At 42.6% G+C, this 22,332-nt stretch overlaps 3 protein-coding genes across 5 annotated transcripts; 1 reads left to right on the top strand and 2 right to left on the bottom strand.

The window, feature by feature from the left end:
* Positions 1-1,101: 1,101 nt before the first annotated feature.
* Positions 1,102-5,639, bottom strand: LOC124997265 (transmembrane protein 272-like). The gene is made up of 5 exons (XM_047571247.1): positions 5,559-5,639; positions 3,956-4,059; positions 3,824-3,874; positions 3,527-3,733; positions 1,102-2,030 (listed from the first exon to the last, which is right to left on the bottom strand). Exons 2-5 carry the CDS (start codon positions 4,017-4,019, stop codon positions 1,831-1,833), a joined length of 522 nt encoding a protein of 173 aa, XP_047427203.1. The 5' UTR covers positions 4,020-4,059; positions 5,559-5,639; the 3' UTR covers positions 1,102-1,830.
* Positions 5,640-6,488: 849 nt separating this feature from the next.
* Positions 6,489-16,038, bottom strand: LOC124997135 (calpain-5-like). 2 transcript variants are annotated; one of them, XM_047570739.1, is made up of 13 exons: positions 15,906-16,038; positions 13,846-14,021; positions 11,917-12,048; positions 11,621-11,832; positions 10,512-10,704; positions 10,234-10,427; positions 9,814-9,891; positions 9,291-9,723; positions 9,101-9,223; positions 8,834-9,030; positions 7,456-7,574; positions 7,162-7,298; positions 6,489-7,085 (listed from the first exon to the last, which is right to left on the bottom strand). In XM_047570739.1, the coding sequence occupies exons 2-13, from the start codon at positions 14,008-14,010 to the stop codon at positions 6,909-6,911; spliced, it is 2,160 nt and encodes a 719-aa protein (XP_047426695.1). In that variant the 5' UTR covers positions 14,011-14,021; positions 15,906-16,038; the 3' UTR covers positions 6,489-6,908. The 2 variants fall into 2 exon arrangements, with proteins under 2 accessions (XP_047426695.1, XP_047426705.1); XM_047570749.1 differs by lacking the exon at positions 15,906-16,038 and adding an exon at positions 14,855-14,939.
* cnpy4 (canopy FGF signaling regulator 4) lies at positions 15,034-22,276 on the top strand. Of its 2 annotated transcripts, XM_047570772.1 has the most exons (7): positions 15,034-15,160; positions 15,990-16,111; positions 20,129-20,255; positions 20,376-20,472; positions 20,607-20,729; positions 21,292-21,409; positions 22,145-22,276. In XM_047570772.1, exons 1-7 carry the CDS (start codon positions 15,150-15,152, stop codon positions 22,258-22,260), a joined length of 714 nt encoding a protein of 237 aa, XP_047426728.1. In that variant the 5' UTR covers positions 15,034-15,149; the 3' UTR covers positions 22,261-22,276. The 2 variants fall into 2 exon arrangements, with proteins under 2 accessions (XP_047426728.1, XP_047426735.1); XM_047570779.1 differs by lacking the exons at positions 15,034-15,160; positions 15,990-16,111 and adding an exon at positions 19,761-19,956.
* Positions 22,277-22,332: the final 56 nt, after the last annotated feature.

Below are 22,332 nucleotides of genomic sequence, written 5' to 3'. Positions count from 1 at the left end.
CTTTGCTTTATACTTAAATTTTCTATCAGATTTTTCATTGCTTATACTGACATACATCACTCTAACAGAGCTGGGAACAAGAACTGGTTTTGGACTGCAACTACACAAAACACAGTGTGGTAAAGACTGAAGGAAAAGAGACTAACATACTGAGTTTACTGGGTCAGAGCTGTGAAAGAAGGCTAGGTGAATGGTAGGTGGGTCCGGGTCATGGTAGATAATAGGAACAGTGCAGTATTTCCCACACATTTGCATCCAGTGAAGCCGGACTGGACTGCAATGCAAACTGAAGTTTATCAGGCACATGACATGACGTTTATGTTTTATGGCGTGCATGTTGGTCGGGCTGTGTGCTCAACAATCCCACTCGGCAACAATAAAAATTAAGGGACATATTAGATAAAGATTTTGACTTCATTGCACTTTGTGTACATAATTTACAGCTGAAAAAAAGGTAATAAATTAAAAGTGTTATCACACAGGACAAAATGTGTAAAATTGCCCTTGTTGTGTTGTATCGTAACTATTATGATAAAATTGTATAGTAACTTAAGAACAGTAAAAATAATTTATTGTGACTTAAGTATTGCAGTAATATTGTGATAATAGCATATAGTGACTTAGATAGCATGGCAGTATTATACTATTACACTACTGTTAGTTGATATCATATCCTGACTAGTTATTGAGATGCATCGCGTAAGTATCGTGGTAACATAGTTTCGTGACCAAAGAATTGTGATAATATCATATTCTGATTTAGATATCTTGATAAAAATGCATTGTGCGTAGGGTTTTCATAAAATACTGAATTGCATAATAGGTGGTCAATTTTACGCCGTAGCCACGGCAACAGTGCAGACACTGGCGTGTTTCCGCTCTATTATTTCTGGCTGCTTCCACATCTCAAATTTCTAATCTATTTCATTAAGTTTTGAATCAATAAAGACGGACCACATCGAACAAAGGTTAACTGAGGAGGCTCAAAGACTCAAACATTTCTACGACTCGTGTGCGAAAGTTTCAGTCGCCATAGTCGACAGTGAAGCAGGAAAAAGAAACAAAAATTAACCCGACCGGCAAAAAAGACACAGCACCAACTAGCGTTTGGGAGGCGTTTTTTTACAGAGTGAGTCAAACTGACGAGAGCACAAGTATAAACATCTCACACCAATGTAGGCTATAGTTTGGGAGGTTACAGTGACAAGGTCCTGCTATAAAAATTAATCATGGTACGGAGGAAGTGATCTGTGCACATTTTACAGCAGTAAAACTCATTCTGATGCAGTTTAGTGATTAAATGTTGCACAGTGGAGACAGTTTTATAGTTTTATGATGTCTAAAAGACCAGTGTCTGATGAAAGTTATTACATGGAAGATGTGGACTAAATATATTAGAGTCTTTGTTTTCCAGTGATTGTCAACGAATATTAAATTAAAAACATTTCGTCCACTGAGTCCAATTAGTGTCTCAGCATGTAAACAATATATCTAGTAAAAATGAATGGTAGCTAGAGTTCAACAAACAGAATACAGCTTTTTGCAGCTTGTGAAGAGGTAGAAAATGCTCATTAATGAGAAAACACTTGCATACATTATATATAATCAGTGTAAAATTGACAGCATCCTGTTTGCAAAGAGCAGAGCATGTATCTACCAAGGCTGCAAAACTATCTTTAGTATCATATATATCATTAGAATCATATTTCTCATCGTTCAAGCACGAAAGAAAAGTGGTTGCTTTACAAATGCAACCAAAACAACTCGTGCCGCGTGCAGCCCAATTAGTGGCGTCCTCGCTCCTCGGCCCTTTTTGTTTCCAGACAGGCTCTAGACTTGGTCTTCCGGGTTGGAACGCCTGCACAGGAGGAGGACGCAGCAGCCAATAAACAGGCACACACACGGGATTATGTAGACCAAGGTGGTGGTCCAGAAGGCGAACAGGTACAGCGTCTTGTCACAGTACGGGTTCACATCTGTTGTGTTCCTGTTGAAGTTGGGCTTATAAATAGAATAGATCCAAACGTTACCTAAAACACACACACAACAAAAAGCCATTTACGACCGTGCTTTTAATAAACAGACATGGTCTTCCCTACAATCCTAGTACAATGGGTCTCCTCTATTACACACATGGCTGCTACCTTGTTTCTGTTTCTTGACAATTTTTGTAATTAAACCAAAGAGGTTTGTGGTGATTGCTTCATACATACTTTTTTTATTTTTTTAAGTGGCCTGATGTTTTGACAACAGCTGAGCTAGCTAGCTCATTAGTTCCCTGTTGCACGGATGTATGGGGTTGTGGGTTGTCAGATTTTTGCTGACAAATGAGTTGAAATGGGTTATATAACTTAACTTAGCTACAATAATACAAGCTCATAATAAGCTCTGATGGCGATACAAATGATGGTTGCTTGTGAGAAGATGGCCTTAAAAAAATGAATGTGTCAGTAGTTCTTGACACCATATTTAAAGTATTTTAAATCCAGCAGGGTTAACGTCTATGTCGACGAGCTTAAAGTCATCCGAAGCGTCTTTGCCAGCCTTCTGCAGCATATTTCCCCGTACCATGTGGACCGTATTCACGCGTGGAACTGGAAAAGCAGCTCATTACAGCTCCAAAACTCCTCTTTAAGCTAATGGGTGCAGTCAGACAAGTAACAACTTGGAGAAGCTCCAAATGGGAGCCTGTTTTATAAGAGTTACTATCTGCTGCAATAAATATAATGGACAATGTGCAGGGAGGGCAGCATGTCCTCTGGGAAGTCGGTTATTTTCGGGATAGCAACATCACATGAAGTGAAGTTGGACTTTTGTTGCCGCCTCAACGTACTCGGTCGCCAGTTTATTCGTCTCAAGCTATTGCAGCGAATGAATAAACGAATAGAATGTAACTGATGTCACCAGATACGTCTTTCCCACTGGATATGGTTTAATATACACCCATCAGGCATAACATTATGACCACTGACAGGAGACGTGAATAACACTGCTGGGAAACCTTTGGACCTGGTGTTCATTCATATGGATGTTACTGGGGAGACATGTCGCTCCCACCTAGACCAGACAGCCCCTTTAGGTAAAGTGGTTTACTCCTTAATGATACAGTAAGCATCCAGCTGTCAGTGGCAGTTAGTGGCACCAGTTTCCGGTTCTTACATAAAACAAGTGAAGCAAGTTTCCAATCAGTTTCCTATTTAAACCTAAACTTCCCACCAGTCCCTTAGAACTGAAGAAGCTACTCAGATGAGCGGCGAAATGTTTTCAAAAACTCTACGAGTCCAGTTGCCTTTTTAAACACCTTTTGAATATGTGGGATGCTCTGGAACAAGTCTGGTCCACAGATGCCCCTCCTCTCCACCACTGGACCCAAAGCCCCCCACCAACAATGACCATGTTCATCCTCTCATGACTCAGAACTGTTTGGTCATAATGTTATGCTTGATTGGTGTAAACTAGGTTTTGTTTCCACAATTGTCTCCTTTTCTCTGCCATCATTCGCCCGCCCAGTGCTCTATCATCTCACCAGCAATGAACCAGCAGAAGAGGAAGAAAGATGTCAGCGAGTTCCAGATGGTGCAGATGGTGCTCAGACGGTTGGGCGGGCCATCTTTTTTCTCCTGGGCGCAGGGCAGGCAGGAGAGCAGCGTCAGCACCAGACTAAAGACTCCCACCACTATCAGGTAGATGGGGATTAAGCGCTGCCGAGGACAGTCGTGTAGATGTATCACCCCTGGTGGACGCAGACACAGACAGACAAGTGAAACCACCTGGAGGAAACACGCGTGAACATTCATTAAGGCGAGCGTTATCTGTGACTCACCAAGAGCTATCTGAGCAGACGGCAGGATGCAGACAAGCAGCTTTGAACATCCTGCAAGAGATATGATTATAGAAACTCTTTTCTTTTTTCATAGGATGTGCGACATCAAACCACTGGCTGGATAGATCTCACCTAGTGCCGGTGCTGAGGGTGGAGGAGTCTCGCGGATGTTCTGAAGAAGGCCAGCGTTTGCCATGATCACACATGTGACTGAAGCTCAGGATAATCGGGTTTACCTTATTTGAAAACAGCACAAAGAAAGTGTGCAAAGTGTTTTTTATCAGCAAGAGAACAAGAAGAATTCAATTTCTCATACGATAACAATGAATCAATATTTGAATGCTAAACATTTGCCTCCTTTGTTTTATTTGATAGTAAACTCTATCTTCAGGGTTTTTTGACACGTTTTTCAGACCTTAAAAAATTCCTTACAGTCATATATCTAAACAAACCTTAAATAGTGGCTCTACACTTCTCCAAACTGTCACCACAACAACCTAACAACTTTTTTATTGATTAACAGCTAAACCTTGAATCTGTAAATGTCCCAAACAATAATAAATACACCCAAACTAACACGTTCAATTTGCTAATTTTGTGCAACCACGAGTCCCGAAACCTAAAATTACTAATCATCACTGATGCAAAAGAACAAATTCTCACAATTAATTAGGTATGTTGGGTTCGCTCATTTCTGCACGTTGTGTGCAGATGTTTTGATGCGTAGAACACGTGTAGAACATGTTACACTTACACTTTTTAAAGGTCAGTCCACAAATATAGCATGTCGCTTCCATGAAGCTTGCGAGACTCACAAGAGACGGACAAAAGCAAGAACAGTGGAAATCTAAGAAGAAGAGTTTCAGAAATCCTGAATTCTGGTCGCCGGTACGAGCCGAGCTCCAGAAACCTCTGGATCCTACATTTCCCATACTGCAAATTGGATGGAGGACTTGGTTCTCACTGGACACCGTAAGCCTCATGAATCTTCTTCAACAGCAACCTGTAACACAGGTTTTGTTCTGGTTTTCCCTTTTTGTCGAAGCAAAATAAAAACTGAAACAACCGCAATGACGTGCTTTTACAACATAAAAGCCTTTGTCAAGCATGGTCAAGCACAATTTCAGAAGGTCAGCTGATTTTCCCTGTAAGTAATTAGGTAATTTGCCACTATGGAGTAAGACACAATGTCATGTGACTTTTGAAAGCGTATTCAGTGGAGTTATTTCATGCCATTTCTGCTACTTCATAGACACTAAGTAAAAGGCATACACAATAGTGAATAGAATCCGGGCTCGTCTGAATTACAGCCTTGACGTTTGACTGTATTCTCCGCATGAAGCCAGTTTGCCCGAATTCCCTGGAATGGCAGCAACAAACATGTGAACCTGAGGCGTTTTTTTTTTTTTTTCTCTCACATTTTAAATGGGACTTAAATGCGACGACTCTCACGCAGGAAACCTCAACCCCTTCACTTTCGCAAACACAACGTGCTTAAACCTGCAGGATAAATGAAGTCCAACCAGAACCGACAACGTTAAACCGTGGACTCGCCCTAATATACTTAGAAGTTTGAGAAAGTTGTTGCGCACGCCCCATTAACGCAGCCGCTGTTACAGCCGCTGTCCGACGATGGGCTCAGGCTCGAAAGACAGCGCTCAACGAAGTCTCCGATCAGTGATCTGAGTCGATCTTCGCTGCAGACGCCGATATTTTGAAAATCTCAGACACTTACCTCCGTCCTGTTCACTGCTGCTGCGCCTCTCTGACAGCCGCGCCTTGTCGTTCCGATACCAGACTCCACCTCTGGGGACGCACGGAATCACAAGAGGAGGCGCTTTTACGCAGTCACCTGCTTCCTCGGACGCAATCGTCTCTTTTACCTGTTCCGTCTTAAAATTGAATCTGACTACAAGTACAAGAAGCTGAAAGCTAAAATCCACCGAGGTAAAAGCATGTCAACCGTGTTTACTCACTTTTGTAGTATTATAATGTGGTCTGGATAGGATTTAATCACCAAAGGTTCGTGATATTATGTCAAAATGACAGAAAATGCTTGTGCGGAAATGTTTCCAGCAAATATACCACATCATTTCTTTATGTAGAGCGAGTAAAAACGAGAGAAATGTAGGAAGATAGTGGCTATTAAATGCAAAAGACTGCAGATAGAAAGTGAGAAAGAGCTTATGGCATATCATGGTTTCCAGAGTATGCCTTATAAACATCCATCTAGCAATTAAAAATGTGGAACATGTGTTTTCCACGTTCAATTGCAGGTTAGGTCCATCATGTTTAAAAGCCAGCACTCACACACATAACAGCGTCCTGATAAACAAATGCTGCCAAATGAGAACAGATAATCATTTAATGAGCTCTAGCGTTTTATCTGCAGTTTGTAGTTTTGCATTCAGGAGCTCAGGTCATTTTTACTGATGGTGTCAGCCGTCAGTTAAACCATGTGGAAATGCAAATGTAAAAATACTGTATCAGGAACTCGTTCTCCTCAGATATGCAGCCGCCTCAAGGCGGAAGAAATAAACAAGAGGAACTGTTACAGTGAAATGTACCGTCCTCTGAAGATTGCTAAGATTTGTTCTTTGAGTTGGTTTGAACTCTTTAAATTAAACCAAGCGATACTTCCTGACAATAAAAAGGAAGACATGCACACGATGTTCATCATTTAATCATACGAAAATGCAAATGGGATTTCATCAGCAAAAGAAATGACGATCAGTATAATACATTTTATTAAATTATAATAAAATAAAACACACACACACAGAAAATTTTGGCAGCAACTTTTTGTTGGTTGCTGAACTGCTGAAGTCAAGGATGCCAATCTTTATGTCTGACCAGCAGATCATCTCAAAACATCTTTTAAATTTTAAACAGAAACTGGATTTATTTCTATTTTAAATACACAGAACACATGTAGGTGATAAATGCATCAAAGCACCTTTATTGTGTTTAATATCTTTAGCTTAACACAGTGTTACTGTCCTTAAAGTTTTTGACTTGCTAACGTTAGCTGTTCTCTGCACATCCAGCATCTTCCCTGGTTACCATGGCAACCAGAGGGACGCTGTCACAAGTCCGTGAGGCAGTCGCTGGACGACGTCTCCACGTAGACGCAGCCTCTGAATTTCGACTGCGACTGTCCCCCTCGCAGATCCACCACGTGGCTCCGGCTCCTCTCGGGCGCCCCCGTCTGGAGCCGAGCCTCGCCGAGCAGCGAGTCCCACAGCAAACCTCTGCTCCATAACTGCACATACACAGGGGTCGCATTAGGGCGTGTTTGTGTTTCGTCTGTCTGGGTGTGTGCGCTGTACGTGTCTGACCTCGACAGAGATGTGCGTGTCGGGGTATCTCCTGTAGAAGATGGTCCTGAGGTTGAATTCGGGGCTTCCCTCCTCCTTAAACACTCGCGTCCTGATGGTGTCGTTCTCACATCGCACCACAGCATAAACATCTGGAGCTGTGGATCAACATCCAACATGGAGTAAAGAGAAAGAGGAAGAGAGGAAGTAGATGTAAGCACAAAGGTGCCGTGAAACATTGAAAAGGTTTAACAAAATGTAGTGCGTCCTAATTAGTAGGGAAGCTGCTAAAAAACTGAAGTTGTGTTGGGCCACCTGTCTGCTTGGGAGGACTGAGTCCTGACGCCCGGCGGAGATGGACTGTGGTCACCACTGTGGGCTGAGGTAGAAAACACTGGAGCACAGAAGGAGATGGCAAGTCCTCCTTCAGCTCCCTTCATGGAAAGAAAGAAAGAAAGAAAGAAAGAGACTAAACCCAGAGAACATTACATTGAAGAATGTATATTTTGGTATATTTTTAAGAAGTGTATATAATGCACAGTCTTGTAGTTTAAGGTTGTGCCTAATTTTGTTTGATGGATGCTTGAATTGTTGTCACCCACTGACATCAGCTGCAATCATGCTCCACTTCTTTGGCTAGTTTTGAAGTAGCTGGTGAGTTGGTGGAGTTAGGCACCCAGCAAGATGGCGGCACCCAGAGACACAAGACTGAGCTTCAAAACTGCTTCTCTTATCTTACATGTTTATTGTTTTTATTTCACACAGTTTATAAGTTATTACGTTTGGAATAAATTACTGACTATAGAGCCCTTCACAGTTTGTAAATAGTGTGATGTATGTTGAGGGGCGGGGCTTAGCTGGAGGCAAAACATCTCAAACACTATAGTCTGTAAGTGGCAGTTAGCATATTTCAATGGACGGTTTTGACAAGAATAGATGAGGAAAATTAACATTCTAGAGAATATAAAAAGTTGACTGATGGGGCTATATTCACTGACCCCTACACTCTCACTCACTGGATGGACGATTTGACCAAAGGAGGACAAAGTCTGGTCCGTCTTTATCAAGTGAAGGCTCTCCGACAAACTTACAAGAAGTAAGTGGAACCACTGTAGAGACATAGCAAATGCAACTTCTGCTTGGACACCCCTGAAACACGCAACTGATGTTGTGTTACCTAGCGGTTAGCATTAGCATCAGCATTAAAATGTAACAAGAATCCCCCAAATAAGGATTAACTTAAACCATAACATTTTCCAGGCTGAAACTGACGGTGCATAACATATTAATCTTATCTAATATGAAATGTTCCCGTTGTTGTCTCTCCAGTTCTTTCTTTTAATCACCAAAGTCAAACCAAACTATCTATAACTGGCACTGGCTGGTATGTGATAAAACTACAAGTTAGCGTTTTTGATTTTTCGGTTTTGACACCAAAAAATACAGTAAGACGACGTTTTCAGTGTTTGCCTCAAGCTTCCCACTATTTTGCCTCCAGCTAACGTCGTAACATCACACTGACATAGGCCATGAAGGGGTGGAGAAGAAATTAAAAAAAAAAAACATCACAGAACTAAAGTTTTGTTGACTTTACACGTTGCCGCTCAGGACTTTCCATCAAACCCTGAATCTATACCACCAAAACACATTTTACAGATAATGTGTCAGCTGCACATCAACACCTTTAACCCACCTGAGTCTGACAGGAGAATGGGAGAAGAGACGTAGCAAGAAGCGTCCGGTGGCGCCTGGCAGGAAGGTGGTTGGCAGCACCACGTACCGACCTGGAGCCAGGGTTCCTCTTAGTGTCACACTGCGGGAGTCCATGTAGACGGAGCTGGCCGCCTGCTCCACCACACACTGCACCCTTGAGCAGCGGTTCACTTCCACCTGGAAACAAAATGATCTTTGAACTTTTGTGAAAGCTCAAGAGATGGTCACATTTCTTCTCCGTGCTCACCTTCAGCACCTCAAAGCCAATGGGCAGATTTTCTCCTCCTCCATTTTTCTTCCACATCCTCCTGTCCTCCTGCTGCAGACAAATCAGCACCTCCTCCTCTTTGCCTTGCACCTCAAAGATGAACTAAGAAAGAAAGGGCATGTTAGCTTTCAATAATCTAGAGCTTATTTAATTTACAGTTTAGGTTTACCTGTGGATTGTGCAGAAAAGTGTCCCTGTGGTTGATGCATCCTCCGCATCGACTCCTTTTGTCCATGTGTTCCTCCCAAGCTCCAGTCACCTCTCCACCACCATCGGACTCCTTTGTGACATTATTTCTAGTCTTATCTGCATCACGCCTTCGTCTTTTTCCTCCCTCCTGACGACTCTCCCGTAGTTGAGCCTCTTTTCGGTTCCCCCGTTGTTTGAGCCCTCCAGATTTGGTGTTGTTCTTACCCGGGGTGAGTCCGCAGTTATTCTGAAGCACCGTGGGTGGAGGTGGTCCAGATGTAGAAGGAGCTGGAGCCCATTCTCCGTAACAATGCACTTCTCTCCAGTGAGAGCTCGGCCAGAGCAGAGTCCTCTCCACCAGGCGGCACACTACCACATCTGTGAAGTAGTGGCAGAAATCCTCGAAGTCCATCCTAAGGGAGAAGAATTCAGCCTATATTTACCTGGTTTTTGTATGAGAGATATACATGGTGAAAAATTCAGACAATAAATAACGGATGTACCAGAACTCTCCAACGTCACGAACAATGAGTCCCATCTTCTCCCTCTCTGTTCGACTCAGTTGTTGCCACTGCTCTGACCTGCAGGGAGTGCACAACGACAAAAAGAAGACCTTTAAGGTTCAACGCTTGGGATTGACTTTAGAAAGGACTGAAGTATTTCAACTTCTGGAACATTTATTGGTCCATTTTGGCCATTTTCAGAGATTCTCAGAATTTCATAATGTAAAGTGCAGATGTCCTCTTGTAAAGCAACTTTTAAAACTATTGTAAAATGTCACAAATTGTCCGGAAAAGTTGCAGTGGCATCGTAAAATGTTGTAAACCACACTGTTAAATGTCAGCAGAGGCTTTATCCCCAGAGCTCCTGCAAAATGTACTCAGCAGTCAGATATGTGGCAGGAGTCGACGCAAGGGGTTCACCTCTGACTCCAGGCGCCCGTCCAATCCGTGGTCCCCCATGGGTTCCTCATGCGCACCATAAAGAGTCGGGACGCCCCATCCGGCTTCAGCAGCTTCTCCAACAGCCTCACCTTCCTCACCGCTGTGATCCCGTAGGCGTGTCCCCGGACAAGTCCACAGTCCAATACAGACTCCACTGTCTCCCCCTCAGCTGGCTGAGAAATACGTGAAATACACTGAGATCATTTTCACTTTATAGTTAACATATAAAAGACTGAGTTTTGAGATGAATAGCTTACTCGTATAGAGCAGGTAATGAGGGATTTGCATTCGTGGACCTTAGCTAATCTCTGGAAGAAGGCCCTCCTCTGGTCACTGTGTACGCTGAGGGCCTCATGATCTAGATTCAGAGGCTCAGAAACGCCGCCTGTGAAGTCGATCAGAGCCTCCGCAGTGTTTCCTCCCTCCAAGGCCTCGTAGCAACCATTCAGCCTAAAACGTAAGAGTGGGACTAATTGAGTGAAGGACCAATTTGTGGTCTTCCATGTTTCCATGTCCTGTAGAGGTGGTTGATTATTGACATCTTGTAAATGACTGATAGCAGGTTTTTCTGCTTGTTCCTTCGTTGCCAGGCAGATATGAGGTGGCTGATAGATTCTGAGTGGGTGGAAGAGAATGCTGAGCAGTAATTAGCTGCTTTCCTAACAACCAATGAGGTCATATTGATGGTTGTTGGGGGGCCTCATGGCTAATCAGTTGCTATGGTACGTTCCCTGGCTGTCACTGTATTAAATGGCAAACACTGGGGAGAGCTGTGTCTGTGTCTCAAAGAATCCCGACCGGGTTTTGGAAGCTTATGCTGTGTTCCTAACATATTTGCTTTCCATCTAAAGTGTTGGGAAGTGACGGATTGTGGTTTTGGCAAATTAACCAACTTTAGGATATAAAATATTGTCTTTAGATTATGTTTAAATGTGTCAATTAAAAGGCTGGCAAAAGTCAGTTGTAGTATTGTCGAGACACTTCAAAGCCTTCCATTCTGACTGTCTGACAAGACCCTAAGTCCTGAGGCGTACATTCATATGTTAGAGTGCTAGATTACAAAAGGGTGACTAAGAGTAAACTCGATCTTTAGGAGGCAAGAAGGTCCTGGTGCTCTCAAACGGGGCTAACAATGGCGATGGAGGGATGCCAGGGGCTCTTGAATAAGATATCGTTTTGGAGCCTTTAATTAGGACTAGAAAGAGTATGGGAGGCCTCAATAGTATTGCCATAAGTAGCAGTAAGAGTGGCAATTGTTGGGATTAACAAACCTCCTTCTCCTACCTGATGTTATATCTTTCAAGATATATTGACATGCTCTTCCTGCCACCATGGATGTGAACCAGTATTTCCTACTTCCACTCACTTGGCGTAGGCCTTCTCCAGCAGCGCGCTCCAAAACTCTCTTGGCGTGGCCGAGCGGCAGAAAAGCAACGCTCCGTCCCCGCTGACCGGCAGACGGTCGTCAACAACAACATCCATCCATCGGCCGAGGCGCCAGAAACGGAAATGGAAGATTCCCGCATACAGATCTGGTCGCTTTGGGTTCCACTCCTGATCCACATGGTCAGGGATGACCTGAGGAGAAGATAAGGCCATGAAGGATGGAGGTACAGAAATAAAGTGATAAAAAAAAGAGACGGTGAGAACTAGATACACAACCTTCTTCCACAGTGACGGCTCAGACGCGAGGCAGGAAATGGCCGCCACCATCCAGCAGTTACCCAGACTGCCTTGGTGCAGGTCACGAGTGCTGATGCCGTCGACAAACATTCGAGGATCTTTACATATCTCCTGGAGTGATATCAGAATCTTTTCACCGCCTTTTTTAATGAATCAAACAGACACTGAACAACGCATACATTCATTTGGAGGGAAATATGAAAGTGGTGATATTCACTAGAGTAGTGAATGTTGAGTTTATCACAAGCATCAATGTTTGGGTCTTAAAAAATGACCACAACAGGTTTCCTCAAAAAGTGATAGATCCCCATAGACATCAGTGTTGCAAAACTGAACTTTATGTGTAACTATTTAAAGTATATCAGTGCTTAAAATTATGATCCCTTTCCCTCGTTCCTCTTTCCAACTCTTTCCCCATTTTTAAATTTATGGGAGGTAGAAGTCAGGCACTGTTAAACATGGACAACCAATGCCACCCACGATGAGCTTCAAAACCACTCTTCAGGAAAACTATGGGTTTGTCATGGAAGATTCATCTGTTTTTATCTCTACATGTAGTACCTGGTGCCAAAACGACGAGAAGATGCAAGATGCTCAAACACAGATGACATCTGAGGGTGATAAATACACTCGGAGTACTGTGGAACCAACTCTGCCATTAACGACGGCAGCAGTTAGTATCATCAACGTTTTATGAAGCCTGCGAGCTGATTCAGTGTCAGAGGAGACAGATCCTGTCCGTGTGGACTCGCTGATCTCAGTTTGGCCAGGGCCAGGTAACTGTAGAAGTGCTGGCGAACATACACACACATGCTGAGAGATACCCGCTCATTGGTCATAACCTCCTCAGCTGTAACTCTAGACAGCAAATCAACCTTCTCTACGATATTATGTTCATAACAAGTGCACACGAGGCTACCGAGGTTGTGAAATGGACAGTTAGGATAGTAAATGGGAAGCTGGAGTGAGTTTTAATATGTGTGTGTGTCAGTGTGTGAGTGAGGCGACAGGTGTCACCTACCTGACTCCCTGTTGATACACACTTAAAACACTTGAGTGAGGCATTAGGAACACAATACCATTAGCCCTGTCTAATCAGCTCTGAATCAGAAAATTGATCGCCAGCAGGGTTTCACATTAATAGCGCTGAACGGACGGGAAATCCCCAGAGAGTCTTGAGTCTACAGAAGATTAACACAGTTGTAACCTGGCATGTCTAATTTTATAAATTGTTTCATATAATCTTCCAAACACAGAATACTAACCAAAAAAAATACCCTAAAAGTAAAGTAGCAATTTAGAAGCTTCTCGTGTCAATAAATATCTATCGACTCAGTATATATTGGCAATGGCGCTGACTGATATACAGTGTAACTGTATGAAAGTCTCAGGATTTAACACACCTGCAGTTACCATTCATTGCCATAGGTGGTGCCAAAGTACAGAAAATTAAGCTCAAGATTTTCAAATACAAGTGGACTCAATTGTTAAATGACAAATCATTTCCTAATATGTCCTTGTATCTTTAAACAACCTTTCCGTCCATATAAACTGGAAAATCATTTTTGACCTTGACTTTAATCTCAGATTTCACTGCTTTTATTTTAAGCCGCTGAGCGCAGTGTGGCCAACGCAAACATACACTGCCACACCCATCACAACACTGAGCTAAAAACATCTGGGCTATTTCTAAACTCGACTGTAACACACACACAATCACACCAATATAGCGGTCCATCAGCACCTCTCTCCTTGAGGTCTAAGGTTTCACCCTCTCCTTTAAAAGAGAGTGCTTTAATTAACCCAATCTGTTGAAGTGTTGAGGCACACACCTGATTTAGATGAAGGAGACCATTTGCAGTTGTTTGCTCTTGGAAAATAATGTAATGAAAAAAAAAGAAAACTTACCCTCGGCCTCTTCCAGGTCAGTCCCGGCGGGGGCTCCCTCTTGTAAAAGAGCGACTGCTCGGTGGCGGGGAACTCTGGGTCCTTGAAGAGCGCACCTCGACGCAGGCAGGCCCGCCTCAGCTTGTAAAAGCTCTGTCCCTGGAAGTCAACCACCCGTCCCGGCATTGTGATTGAGCCTGAGAGAGAAACGAGACGATGAATGACTCTCATGGAAAAGGGAAATGAGCGGATGAGTCAAAGCGCTGTAAAACGCTGTAGAGAAACTGGAGCCAGGCTCGGGTGAAGGAGAGTCGAGTTACACACACGGCGTGTTCAGAGGACTTTAATTTCATATCTGCAGTAATCAATGCTGCAGGGGCTTCTGCTAATTAAATGTTGAATTATCAGGGTGTTCACTTTTAAAAGCTGTAGCTTATAACAGAGCTTGAAACACAGATGTTTGTCTTTCACAAGAAAACTACAGAGACAAACTGTAAAGATATAAAGCTACAGGCATAAACTGTATTGGCTGATGGACAATATGATTTTTTTATGCACTTCATCTTCTCAGATAAATTGCAATGCCAACATGTTGGGCGTCTTTTACAAAAGGACAGTGCCTCGACCCTCAGAGATCACGCTACTCATGATTATGCAGTTGTCAGTTAGTCTTCTGATATGGGGATTTCAATATGTGACGTCGCACTACCAATCACAACCAGTTTGTAGTGAACAAATTCCATTCCCGTCCTGTGCAGGTCTCTGCCGAAGCATAATCGGTTCCCAAAGTCGGAGTTCCAGACTCACTTTCTTTCACAAAACAATCCAAGCTAGCTGCTATAAAAAAATGCTGTATACACCAGTCAGGCATAACATTATAACCACCTTCCTTATATTGTGTAGGTCTCCCTTGTGCCTTCAAGACCGTTCTGAGTCGTCAGAGAATGGACATGGGCCTTCTGAGGGTGTCTTGTGGTGTCTGGCAAGAACAGGACGTTGTTAGTGGGGGATCATCTGAAGGGTCACATACCTGGCAGAGGTGGCTGGAGGTCCTGCAGGGTCAGTGTGTGAGTGTCGGGAGGGCAGGTTGAGGGCAGCAGTACGGTAACGGTGCTGTTTTGGCCATCAGAGATATGAACTGCTTGGCTGCCTGAGTCAGCAGTGTGATGTGAGCATCAACTGACGTGTGTGAAGTGGCGTGATTGGGTGTCAGCGAGAGTACACCAGGTGCAACAACATGTGTGTTGGTGTTTGTCGGGTGGCACGGTGGGGTCAGGTCAGGGGCTCGCTGCACTGAGGGGAAAACTACTTGCTTGTGCTTGCAGATGCCGCGCAGGTCAGTGTTATCGATCGTCAGCGAGGCTTTGATTTTGTCACATTTATGCAGAGAGAGGCACGAACGGAAGGAAAACGTGTGAAGTAAACACATTGAACGCATCTTGCTGCAGCCGGTTTAGACTCTTTGTATGCATGTATGCAGCTTATTTTGCTCGATTTGATAATCAGTTTGTCTCTATCACTTCTAGATGTGTGTGTGGTTCCATGAAGCTGTCTTTGTCTATATCTACCATATCAGAAGCCAAATCTACCACAAACAAAATGTGCTGACAAATGTGTGAATATGCAAACAAAAATATCTGTAAGTGTTAAAACCACCCTTTTGCAGCTGCACCAAATTTTAGTAAAAAAAAAATAAAAAATATTATGTAAACTTGTAAAGTAGACAAATATATGTAGACATGTCTGCAACAAGCTTCTGCCATGGTGAGAGATTCATGGGTTTTTGCAAGACAAGAAAATTTGTTCAGCTATTCAAATTCCGATTTAGAAATTTAGTCGTACACACATTTTTTTTTTCCTTCTGTGCTACGCTAACATTCTAAAGATTTAAATGATTTTGTTTTTCATCTTTTTTCAATTTACTCAACTCACTTTCCAGAGGAGGAAAACATCATATAATATAATATTTATTAATTTTTTTAAGTAAAAACATGAACACTGAACCATTTGAGATCAGATCATGATAGATCTTTGATGTGTAGCATGTGTTGCAAATGTAAACTGCAGGTCCGGTATTTTACCTTTCAATCACACGTCTTTCTTCTGTACTTTCGATGAAACTTTATCCACTGTTTTCAGAACTGTGTCCTCCACTTGTCATTTAGGAAATCCCCCTTTTTTGGATGCCTACATTCATGGTCTCTTGAAATACACGGAGCGAGGGTTCACTCTTTCCTCTTCTTCTCAAAGTCAGCGGTAAGAAACCGGCTGACCACGTCCAATACAGGTCAGTCTTCTTCTTTCGTCTGAATCCGTCTGGAGTGTTCGGTTCTTTCCCACCACATACTTAACTCAATTATTTCACTGGACCTAGACGAAAAACATGAAGCTTGATGTGAGCGAACCCCCAGTTTCATGACACCATCTCTGGTGACCGTGTATCATCTGAGCGCTGGTATATGTAACAGGTCTCGGGAGCTCATGCATGAGTGTGTGCTCGTGTAATTTTATCTTCCTGCAAACAGACAATAGACTGACAGTCACCACAACAGGTGACATAACACACAGCTATAGCCGTGGAAGGCTTCTCAGCAGTAAACTCTACGGTTACTGCAGTTACTCTTGAGTTTCAGACACTTTAGATGAACACTTTATCCTCCGACACCTGTGTGTGAACTGCTCTGCTGCTGGAGAACATCAACAAATGTGTTTTTTAGGGAGTGTGTGCATATGAATGAGCGTGTGTGTGCATATCACTTACGGCTGCTCCGCTCCTCTATTTAGTTTGCATTCTTTCTTCTCCTCCCTCTCCCCCTCCTCGTGTCTCATTTCCTTTCCTTTCGCTGTAACATGGTCTAGTCTGCCTATGATTCCTCTTTTTCTGCCTTATCTTTTCAGTGTCTTCTCCTCTTCCTTACTCTCCTCCCTCGCGGACTCCCAGAGTATCTGTTGCTGTAGAGTGTGCTGCTCATGACACCTGAGAAACTGAGAGCCAAGCGCCTTCTATTTTAACCGCTTCACTGCCGAATAATGAGCTAATTTTGTAACATTCCTCAAATCATTGAGCCTGACCATCTACAGGACCATTCACTCTCATATTATTTATGATAAGGAGATTGGTAAGATAAGGTATGGTAAGGAGAAGAATGGCAGTATGATGGTAAAGAAACAGGAAGTTTGGAGTACTTTGAGGAGGCACATAAAGATAAGGAAAGGTTTAGAAAATTGGTACTCCCCTCTGGTATTCCACCAGTTGGGGAGATAGGTAGTCAGTGCAATAACAGCCCACCAAGCTGGAAAGAGGTTCAGGAAGTGGTGAGGAATGCAAGAGCCTCTTCAGGCCTGGGACCTAATGATGTCCCTTATTGGCTGTATAAGAGTGCACCAGATGTACTGAGATTTCTTTGGAAGTTGATGAAGGTTGCATGGATGAAACAGGTTATTCCCCAGGTATGGTGCAGAGCAGGGGGGATTTTTATTCCCAAAGAGAGGGATAGGATTCTTAAGAGATAAATCAGTTTAGACTGATCAGTCTGCTTAATGTTGTGGCACAGATGTTGTCCAGTTACTTAGAGGAAAATGGCTTGATTGATATGTCTGTGCAAAAGGCTGGAATCCGTAGCTTTTCTGGATGTTTAGAGCACATCAGCATGATTTGGCACCAAATTCAGTTTGTAAAGCAAGAGAAGAGAGACTTACATGTTGTATCTCTAGACTTGGCCAGTGCTTTTGGATCAGTACCTCACAGTCTGCTATGGGAAACATTTGACTTCTTTAGAACCCCAGGTAGTATAAAAGGTTTAGTCAGACCCTATTTTTCAGATATACAGCTCTACTTTACAACAGCAGAGCACACTACAGCATGGCAGCAGTTGGAGGTAGGCATCATGGCAGGGTGTACACACTCTCCACTAGTTTTTACAATGGCAATAGAGGTGATAATAAGTGCATCAAAATGGGTTGTAGAGAAAAGCTGCTGGGAGGGCTTCATCTCCCCCCAATTAAGGCCTACATGGACGACATGACAACTGCAACGTCAACTGCTACATGTACATGCAGACTGCTGGATAAGTTAAACAGCAACCTGCAGTGGGCTATGATGAAAGTGAAGCCAAGTAAATGTAGGAGTATTTCAGTTGTTAAAGGAAAGGTAGTAGATAAGAGGTAGATAAACGATGAGGTGGTGTCCACTGTGCTAGAGCCAGTGAAAGTGTGGCAAGATGGTATGATGCAAGTCTTAGTGATTTTGTGGTTTGAGTTTGAAGGTCTGAGGCAGGAAATGATTCAAGGCATTTCAAGCATAGACCAGTCAGGGCTAAGGTTATGGTGTTTGTATGAGGTTCCTCTGCTGAAGGTGGAAAAGCTAGAAAGGATGATTAATTAATCTATCAGAAAATGGCTCAGTGTCCCATGCTGCTAAAGTGTATTAAGGCCTTGTATGGAGCTCCCAGTAGACTTAGGCTTAGACAGACTTTAATGATTCACAAGGCAAATTTCTTGGTCATAGTAGCTTAATTTTTACAAAAAGATGAGCTGTTACACAGCTGGATAGAATAGGGAACAAAATAAGTTCTGCAGTGTTCACTGTGGCAGTGGAGCTGAATCATTCTGCTGGAGAATGAGCTCCTCTGCTCCTCCAATGTTTGCTGAAGTGGATGGGATAGATTTTTCCATAATGGAGAGCAGTTTATCCAGTGTCTTGTCCTTCACTGAGACAAACGCCTCCAAATCACCAGTCAATCACATGTCCAGCCCTTCGGATGAGTTTATTGATCCTACTAATGTATTTTTTAGTGGTACTATTCTCCCCTGCAAATCACAGCAAAGTACAGGGCACTCACTACAACACACTGGCAGGAAGACTCTCGTAACTTGCTGCACACTTTAAAAGACCTGCGCTTCCTCAGAACATAGAGTCTACTTGGGCTCTTCTTGTACACAGCATCACTGTTGTTTATGTAGACTCTCAGGTACTTGTAGTGGTCCATTACTCCCACCTGGACTCCCAGGCCTGGATGGCACAAGGGATTGTAACATCTTATCCTGTGTATTGATGAATGCCTCAAATCTTGCAGATGTACACTTTTGTAAGATAAAAGGAAGGACTTCTGAGGCATAGTATTCATAGTGTATTACTATTGTTGGCAAAACATCTAACAAGCCCGATTTAAACTTAAAATCATCTCTCTGTGATGAAACATGGAATTTCTTGTAGGTGCTATATATATATATATAGGTGTATATACCTCCTTTAGTTAACTTAAGTATTAAGTATTTAATCCGAATATTCAAGTGTCTCATTTTTAATTTACCTAAGTGTCTATGAAACTTAACTTTGATAATAGATGTATTTTGCATAAATAAAATTGCATGTAGGACTTTTCTATTCATATTGGCTAGATGCATGTAATACATGTAATTCATAACTTTAATAATGATAGGACGGCCATTTAAAAGTACCCTTATCAAACAAGCTAACCTATATATTTTTTTTTTTTTTTTGGTTAGGGTTAAATAACTTGTCAGCTGAAAGATAATTGCCCATGCAGTAATTATCCAATTGGAGACTTGTACCTATTTGCTTATTTAAATCCAGGTGGTGACTTTTTTTGGCCAGGCTGTGTGTTTGCATGTGTGTGGGTATGTACACTAAATATACAGACTATGGGGAGCTATAAAGTGGAAAAATAATATTTCTGCTTCACAGCGTAAAGTATGAGCCTTTGCTGCAGAAATTAGCACAATTATTTTAAAGCATTTTTTTTTAATTAATCATTTAAAAGTATAACAAATGATGTGGACTGTGATTAAGGACCTACTAAGCCCTAGTAAAACTAAAATAACAAAAGACGTGCTTCCATTTTTGTGGCGTGGTTTGTGTCTTCTATCAACTATCCACCCTGACATCGAAAAATCATACATCCGTTAGTCACGTCTGTTTCCTTGCCCAACGCATGCGCAGTTGCTAGACGTCGCCAGAAGATGCCGATGTGGCGGACCTAACACGACACTTTTACTAATTTAAAGTTTTGAAGCTGGCGGTTGCGATGAAAGTTTTTATTTGGGTTTTATTTTACGCCTGTAACTTTGTTACGGCAGAAGAAGACGAAAGGCTGCCAAATAGATGTGAAGGTAGCACGAGAAAGCGAGATTAGCTGGCTGTAATGCTCTTACTCTTTTAGCACAGGAGCACACGAGTGTGACGTTTGTTTACAAAAATGTTCGCCTTCATGAATGTCGACCTTCGTGAATAGAAGAACAATCTTTTAAGGTATTTGTTTTTTTTTCCTTCTTATTTTGTCAGTGTGTAAGTTTCTGACAGTGGAGCTGCAGGACGCTTTGGAGAAAACCGGTCGCTCCAAAGAAGTCCTGGAGGTCGGAGATGTGCTGGACACAGGCAAGAGAAGAAGAAAAATCAAATACAACACGTCGTAAGTGAAGTTAAATCAAAACGTATGCAGAGACATTGACCTCATAGGCTGAGTGCTATTTTTCACGTCCTGTAAACTGAGTGTGTGGAGCCTCCAGTTAAACCTTATGTTTGATTTCAGTGAAACTCGACTGACTGAGGCGATAGACAACATATGTGAGCGAATTCTGCAGTACAGTGTTCATGCAGAGAGGCCCGGCAGCCTCCGATATGCCAAGGTAATCTGTCTGCTCTCTAAGAGGGGTCACTCTTCACATAATCAGATTTACTGATTAGTTTACTCACAATAAGGCAAATGTACCTGTGAGTGATTCTGCAGCGACTGACAGCTGGGTAAATTGTGTGACCGCAGGGCACCAGTCAAACCATGACGACCCTGAAGAACCTGGTCCACAAGGGAGTTAAAGTGGACCTGGGCCTGCCGTTTGAGCTGTGGGAGGAACCCTCTGTGGAGGTGTCGGACATGAAGAAACAGGTGGGAGGAAACAAGCTTTGATGCGATTTTGTGTACGAGAGGAGACAAGAAACAATAAGCACTTAAACTTCACGATTTGAGATATGTGTATCTTTGTCTCCGCTTACCTGGATCTTAGTGGCAGAAGAACTGCAGCATGAATACAAGCAGCTGAAAAGAGTCTCCTCTTTTGGGATGTCAAGTCTCAGCTGTAGAGGTTGATTATGTGAGGAGCTCCGAGTGAAGCTGCTGCTTCTTTGCATCTAAAGAGGCCTCTGGTGAGATCAGCTGGAAGAGAAACCTGGGGAAGAGCCAGAATTAACTCGAGGGATTTTACATCTCAACCGGCCTGAATGCAGCTTGGGATCTCTCGAGAAGAACTCCAGTGTGTTGCTTGTTAGAGGCATCTGAAATGTTTGCTTAACCTGTTAAAAGGGTTTTTAAATGTTTTACAAAAAGTCAGACATTGTGTCGCAGCTGCAATAAAACAACAAACAGAAATACAGCTTTTTTTATACTACATAATATTGTCTGCGTTTGAGCGCCTAATTAACAGCTCGTGTGTGTTCCTGTGTCTGTTCAGTGCGAGACGATGCTGGAGCAGTACGAGGAGGTGGTGGAGGACTGGTACTTCCATCATCAGGACCAGAGGCTGGAGAACTTCCTCTGCGAGAACCACATCCTCAAGACATCGGAGCTCGGTAGGAGACGAATAGAGGAGAGAGAGGGTCCTGCTGTCAGTCACTCGTGGTTAAAACCGGTTTATAGATCTTCAGTTGAGAGCACAGGAGCTGAAATGTCAATGTTTGGCTTGTTTGAGAAGATCCTGACTCAAACAAAAATGCATTTTTTTTTTAACCTTTTTCAGCATCCGTATTGCAGAGATTTTTTTTATATCTTGGTAAATGAAATATTTTGAGGTATATTTTGGGTCTTTTGCAGATTTTGTATTCTCAGACCATGATAGGATTTCTCAGGATTTAAAAAAATGGTGTGCATAGTTTCAACTTTCTTTGATTAATATGAGAAAATAAATGCCAGATAAAAACAGAATATTGACAGAATAACACACCAGATGGCCAAGATAAATAAAAGAGCATGTTTGAGTCCGGATACTAATCCCTTCTTCTCAGATCAATTACTCCCAACGTATTTATTTTGGACGTTTGGGAGCAGACTGCACTACACAACTTTCCCATGATGCCATTTACTTACGTCCGACCAAAATAAATTTGAATGTACATCTAAATAATGAAGTAATGAAGCTAGATTAAAGATAATGAAATCACTCTCAAAATAGCCCGGAGTATTACACCATGTCAAGAGAATCACACAACTGCTTAACCGTTAACGGAGGCGTCTCGGGCCTCTGCAAAGGAGAAGCTACGTGGATGAAACTTTCTGCTCATGTTTCTGATTTTCTCTCCTTCCCTCAGAATGTCTACAGGAGGTGTGGAAAGGAGACATGGGGAACAAAGGAGCGGCCGCGGAGGGAACGAGCGGCAAAGAAGAGGAGGACGTGACAAAGACTCATGATGCTGGGGAATTTTAAGGAAAACCTTTAAAAACAATAAATGAATAGACACTAAACCTCAGCCAAACTTAACATCTATGGATGGAAGCT

The sequence above is a fragment of the Mugil cephalus genome, chromosome 1 (genome assembly GCF_022458985.1).
Source record: "Mugil cephalus isolate CIBA_MC_2020 chromosome 1, CIBA_Mcephalus_1.1, whole genome shotgun sequence".
Lineage (NCBI taxonomy): Eukaryota > Metazoa > Chordata > Actinopteri > Mugiliformes > Mugilidae > Mugil > Mugil cephalus.
This window is presented reverse-complemented; position numbering and strand designations above follow the sequence as displayed.

Excerpts from the sequence above, each read along its gene's own strand:
- cnpy4 (XM_047570772.1), top strand. Across the intron at positions 20,730-21,291 it reads TGTCGGACATGAAGAAACAG|TGCGAGACGATGCTGGAGCA; the intron begins GTGGGAGGAAAC and ends GTGTCTGTTCAG. Across the intron at positions 21,410-22,144 it reads CCTCAAGACATCGGAGCTCG|AATGTCTACAGGAGGTGTGG; the intron begins GTAGGAGACGAA and ends TCCTTCCCTCAG.
- LOC124997135 (XM_047570739.1), bottom strand. The coding sequence starts at position 14,010 with ATGCCGGGACGGGTGGTTGACTTCCAGGGACAGAGCTTTTACAAGCTG. Across the intron at positions 9,224-9,290 it reads CTTTTCTGCACAATCCACAG|TTCATCTTTGAGGTGCAAGG; the intron begins GTAAACCTAAAC and ends TTTCTTTCTTAG. Across the intron at positions 7,575-8,833 it reads CATTCTCCTGTCAGACTCAG|GGAGCTGAAGGAGGACTTGC; the intron begins GTGGGTTAAAGG and ends CTTTCCATGAAG.
- LOC124997265 (XM_047571247.1), bottom strand. The coding sequence starts at position 4,019 with ATGGCAAACGCTGGCCTTCTTCAGAACATCCGCGAGACTCCTCCACCC. Across the intron at positions 3,734-3,823 it reads GTCTGCTCAGATAGCTCTTG|GGGTGATACATCTACACGAC; the intron begins GTGAGTCACAGA and ends TGCGTCCACCAG. Across the intron at positions 2,031-3,526 it reads CTTCTGCTGGTTCATTGCTG|GTAACGTTTGGATCTATTCT; the intron begins GTGAGATGATAG and ends TGTGTGTTTTAG.